At 39.6% G+C, this 5,204-nt stretch overlaps 1 protein-coding gene across 2 annotated transcripts; it reads right to left on the bottom strand.

Moving 5' to 3' along the window:
- Window positions 1–927: 927 nt before the first annotated feature.
- Window positions 928–4,929, bottom strand: grxcr1a (glutaredoxin and cysteine rich domain containing 1 a). 2 transcript variants are annotated; one of them, XM_085905729.1, is made up of 5 exons: window positions 4,482–4,929; window positions 2,785–3,044; window positions 2,722–2,728; window positions 2,170–2,235; window positions 928–1,130 (listed from the first exon to the last, which is right to left on the bottom strand). In XM_085905729.1, the coding sequence occupies exons 1-5, from the start codon at window positions 4,854–4,856 to the stop codon at window positions 951–953; spliced, it is 888 nt and encodes a 295-aa protein (XP_085761855.1). In that variant the 5' UTR covers window positions 4,857–4,929; the 3' UTR covers window positions 928–950. The 2 variants fall into 2 exon arrangements, with proteins under 2 accessions (XP_085761855.1, XP_085761856.1); XM_085905730.1 differs by lacking the exon at window positions 2,722–2,728 and having other exon boundaries at window positions 2,805–3,044.
- Window positions 4,930–5,204: the final 275 nt, after the last annotated feature.

The following is a 5,204-nucleotide window of genomic DNA, read 5'->3' on the forward strand; positions in this document are numbered from 1 at the left end:
GCCGTTAACCTCGAAAGACAATCATCCATATGTGATTTAAAAACGTTGTTTTTTTTTCATTTCACCCTCTTTAGGTTTAGAGAGAAAAAAGTAAAATATTTTTCCTATGCTGTGAATTCCAAGTAACATCCATTCCAAAAGTGTAATTGTCCGAATCCTGAAAGACGAGCATTTATTCGCACTGTATATTGTGATTCACAATCTCGTTTTAATTATTATTATTTTTTTTATATAGAGTTCCGAGAGGAAAAAAATAATGGGGGTTATTTTTCTTATGTTGTGCATGCTGAGAAACAGCCATTCCCAAAAGTAATTGTTGCGTGAATGCTTTGAGACAAGCATCCACTAATGTGTCTGCTTTTCTTTATGTCCAGAGAGAGAAAAATATTTCCCTTGCACTGATGGTGTTCGATTAGTACTTGGTTGAATCTGTGCATGCTTTGAGAAAGGCCTTCACAGTACAGTTAATCATAAAACTCTTTTTTTTTTTGTGATGAGGTATGTAATGAGTGACAAAATTGTATTTTGTTTGCTGAGAGACAATCCACACATTCTATTGTGTCGAAAATACTGACATTTCAAAAGCCATTGACAAATATTTTCGCCTGTAAAAAAAACCAACAACCAAAACATTGGTTAGACGCTGAGAAACAGTTTTGCTTTTTTGTGTAAATCCTTAAAAGCAAGCCTCAAAACATGTTACTCTGCTATGCTGTGATTCGATTTACTCACTTTGTTCATATGCTGTGAATTCTACAATAAATTAATAATGGCGTTTTCTTGTTTCTTTAATGTAAATTGCATATTGACCAAATGCACAAAACATACAGTACATGTTACATTACAAAAATATTTTCACAATGGCAATAGAGTAGGAGAGTCATTTTTTGGGGTGGGGGGGGTCCTCAGAAGAGAAGATATGTGTTCAGGCACTTCACATGATGATTCTTTCACTGGCTACAGCTCCCGCAAGGCCGCAGTCCATTCTCGTTACAGGAAGTGCACTTGAGGGCTTTGAAGGAGTCTGTGAAGCAGTTACGGAACACAGACATCTTGCTGCCATGGCACGTTGGGCACGGGACAAAAGCAAAGCCCCCGCAACTCTGGCACGTCTCGGGGTGCTGCACCCTCTGGGAGCAGAGATGTAAGTACAAGTGCAGTTTATTAGGGATGGCAGCACTCTCGACAAACAAAATCTCAAGCTCTTGTCTCCGCTCTCGAATGCTGTGGGCGTGGACGTTAAATGTGCCGGAACCTTGCCGCTCTCAAATGTCAGCGGCTGCGTTCACATAAACCCGTAAAAATACGTAGCCGCGCATGTCTGTGACGTTAGTATACGTGTTTCTGTTATTCCCGAGAGCTGGTAGAAGCAGAGCGATTGAAAGAAGCTTCGTTAAAGTGTTAACTTGACGTAACAGCAAAAATAAGAAAATGACACAAAATAATGTAGCTTCGTTAGGAAATGTTTACTCCACGTAACAGCACAAATTATGCAAAAATAATGCTCATGTTTAAAGTAGAAGTGGACGGAGAGACGTTTTGTTGACTTGGAAATTGTTACAGCTTCGACTATTTCAGGTATATTTTGTCACTGCGCATGTCAAAATGATTTGTTCTGTGTGACGCATAAACACACAAGTCCTAATCAATCAATTATTTTCAGTGTCCATGAAAACAGTGTATCGTATCATAGTTTTAATCCAAATTCTGATCGGATTGAAGAATGTTTTTTTCCATGTAAACATCTAATCAAATACTACTTTGACATGGAAAATAAATGCTAATAAATGTTTCTTACGCCTACACATAACTACGTGTTGAGCCGTGAAAATATATCTGAGTGAACCCTCTGCTAACTGGAATATAAAATTCATATTTCATGCTGAATAAAATAATTATCTACTGGTTCGTCCAAAGTCTTTTCCACACCGCAACAAGGCACTCTAAAGTACTACCACAATGTACTTACTGTACATGTTCTGCATTGCAGTGGAGGAGTTAATGTGTTGGAACCCAAATCAATAACGGGCCATCCATTATGATGGTCACTTATTGACTACAAATCTTTTACACTGCTCGAGTTTAATGATGGCGTGTGTGTGTGTGTGGGGGGGGGTGGGGTGGGGGGGGGGGGGTCTATGTATCCTACAATCAGATTTGATAACTAACCTCAATTTTTGTCAGAAGATCTTGCAGTTCTCCTGATTCATTCATGCTTAGTATCTTCTCAGCACCCTGAAACATTATTTATATAAATACTTAGATAAAAAATAAGTAGTGGTGGGATGTCAGCAAAACATTTTTCGACTGGGGCTGTGTGATAAAGTTTTAATTTGAACAACATGATGGAATCATGTGGAATGTCAGTGTTTTAAAATGGCAAACATTGCCACAGTTTTGGGGTCTTTTGCCGAAGACCGTGTTCAGTGTTTAAAAAAGACAAAAGGATTTGATGAGAGGTTTAGCTCTCTGTGGGTTACTTAAATAAATGTGCTATGTAAGCCATTTTGTTAGAAAAAAATTAATGTGAAAATACAAAAAAATATTATTGCACTCACCACTACAGTTGAATAATTGCAAGAAATGTTTAGGAAGCAAGTTATTCTTGGATTATAGAATTTCAATTCCGATACACTTAACAATACAATCATAACAATATGTATATATTTTTTTAAAAGAGATAATATATCTAATATATATATTAAATCTAAAACTATAAACCACAGCACTCATCACTAGGATTGATTGAAGTATTTCTCAAGACACTAATCATGGCACTTCAACCATGAAGGTAAAAAACTGACCCCGAGGTAGCGTCCGTCCACAAAGACGACGGGTAGCGACGGAAGCTCTCCCACCCGCTTGCAGCGCTCTTCAAGCTTCTTGCCGTAGTCGCTGTCCAGAGCAATGTTCCTCTCCACAAACTTGAGTCTGTGGTTCTGGAAGATCTTGCGCACCAGCTCGCAGCGCTCAAAAGTGGTTCTCACCACACGAAAGCTGGTGGTGTAGATCACAATCCGACCAAATTCCAGCAATGACTCCACCTGAGAACAAGATTAAAGGGACAATTGAGTGAGTTGAGTGACACCTATATATAAACATCATGTCAGCTCTAAATTTAATGATTTTCTTTTAATAAACAGTTCTCAAAGATTAAATGCAAATACAGTACTTTGCATTTAAAAGTTAAATACAGCTGAACAACATAAAAAAGAAAATGTTTGATCATTTTATTCAGTGATTTTTTTTTTTTTTTTTTTTGCATACCACTAGAGGTACTCTGATCACACTTCATATTTTGTCATTGTTAGAAAGTTTGTTGTGTAGTGGAGCTGCTTGTCTGGAAAGCATGAAAGGCCACAACAGTAGGATAAGGTCAGTGTGGAATTAAAGATTAATGCATTCCGGTAAGTGTGTCCAAAAAAACTAATCAGGTTAATGAATTCTCAGCACTTTGTTTTCTGTTGTAGCCGGGCAGCGCACAAAGAGCACCTTACACTGAGATTATCTTTGTTTTAGTAAAGAGCTGTAATACTTTTCATGGATCCAATATGAATATGTATCACATAGTTGGCCTAGTGGTTAACATGTCTACAGGGGGATATAGAGCCAACCCCTGTTCAAATTTCAGGTTTCGGAGATATTAAAAAAAAAAAAGACTGAGATCAATTATTTCAAAACTTTTCCCTCCATCAATTTGACCTCAATTGAACAAAATATTTTTAAAGAGGGGGGAGTAAAAATTACCCTTTGATAAAAATCCACACACCCTCTTAACTGGGTGTGTTGCTACGTTCAGAATTAGCCAATTACCTTCAAATTGATGTTCAATGCGAGTAACCACAAACTTGGCGCCAGTGCTTCGACCATTGCCAAATAAAGTTCACATGTTCTAGTAGGCTTTCTTGACTAGGAATGTCATTGACATGGTTTTACCAGTTTTGAGTAAGTTTAGCTTAAAATAAGAAATACACACACACATTGGAGTGAACCTTATATTTTCTTCAGAATATATTGGATTATAAAGTTAGAAAACAGCAAATAATATTCAGGAAATGACAAAAGATTTTGATTCTAAAGTCTATACTGGTAATTAGAAAAACAAATCTAATGTGGTACAATTTCTTGCCATTGATAACCTCTCACATCAACGTTTATTCGTTAGCTTCTAGAAGGGATAAAGTCGATAAAATGGGATGCCACTTCCCAATCAATGGCAATGATTTACAAGTTAAGAAGCCACAAATTGAAAAGCAATTCACGTAGCATTTTATTCTTGGGTGTGTTGCTTTCATTTTTATATGATGTGCTTGTTATTGAAGTTTTATATCAAAAAAGGTCTATGAAAAGTCTTCAAATCTGCAATACCTTGGACTAAACTTGTCGATTTGAACTTGCAATTTTATATTTAATTTTTTCCGAAAAATGATCAAAGTAGTTTTTGTTGAGCCGATACTCCGGTGATAATAAGCAGCACTTACACTGTTGCAATGGGGAAGGTTTTCAAAGAGCGTCTGACCCGCGCTCACTTTGTGCTTGACCCCCCTCACAGTGCCGTTCTTGCTGAGGATGTTGACCCTTTTGGGGGTGAACCTCTGGTCCTTGGCGGCCCCGGCGGCGTACACCAGCAGCTCGTCAGGTTCGCTCTCGCTGTCATCCAGCTCAGACCCCAGGTACCCGTAAGGCGGTCCATCCCCACTGGCCACCGAGCTGCTGGTGCAGTCCGAGTCGAGCGAGTCGCTGGGCCCCTCGTCTTTGTATATCTCTTTCAGCACCCGACCGCTGCTCCCCGAAGCCACCCGGAACCTCACCCGCTTCTGTGGCTTGGCCTGACCCTCCGCCGCCATCCCGTCCATTTTTGAGCAACCCTATGCTCCACTTTACATCACGGTGCACAATTTGGCAAGGCGGCTCCTTCCTTCTCGCTTCCAGTTGAGTTTGCCATGGATTTACCAGCGCCTATTAATCCGATCTAAAAAAGGGCCGCCGGCCTAAGCCGCCTTCTAGTCGCACTCAGCTGCCATTCAATTATGCATGTGTTGTTGCCACGGCAACCCGGCCGGTGAGGTAAGGTGATCGCGGCGTGTGCATTATGCATCTGGCTTTACAAAGTTTATACCCAAGCTTTGGCACACGACTTTTAATGGGTGCGCTTTAATCAAACCACTTCACATCCTTGACTCTGACCCAACTTGCCACCAGGG

This window comes from Syngnathus leptorhynchus, chromosome 2 (genome assembly GCF_054491065.1).
Source record: "Syngnathus leptorhynchus isolate UIUO chromosome 2, UIUO_Slep, whole genome shotgun sequence".
Classification (NCBI taxonomy): Eukaryota; Metazoa; Chordata; class Actinopteri; order Syngnathiformes; family Syngnathidae; genus Syngnathus; species Syngnathus leptorhynchus.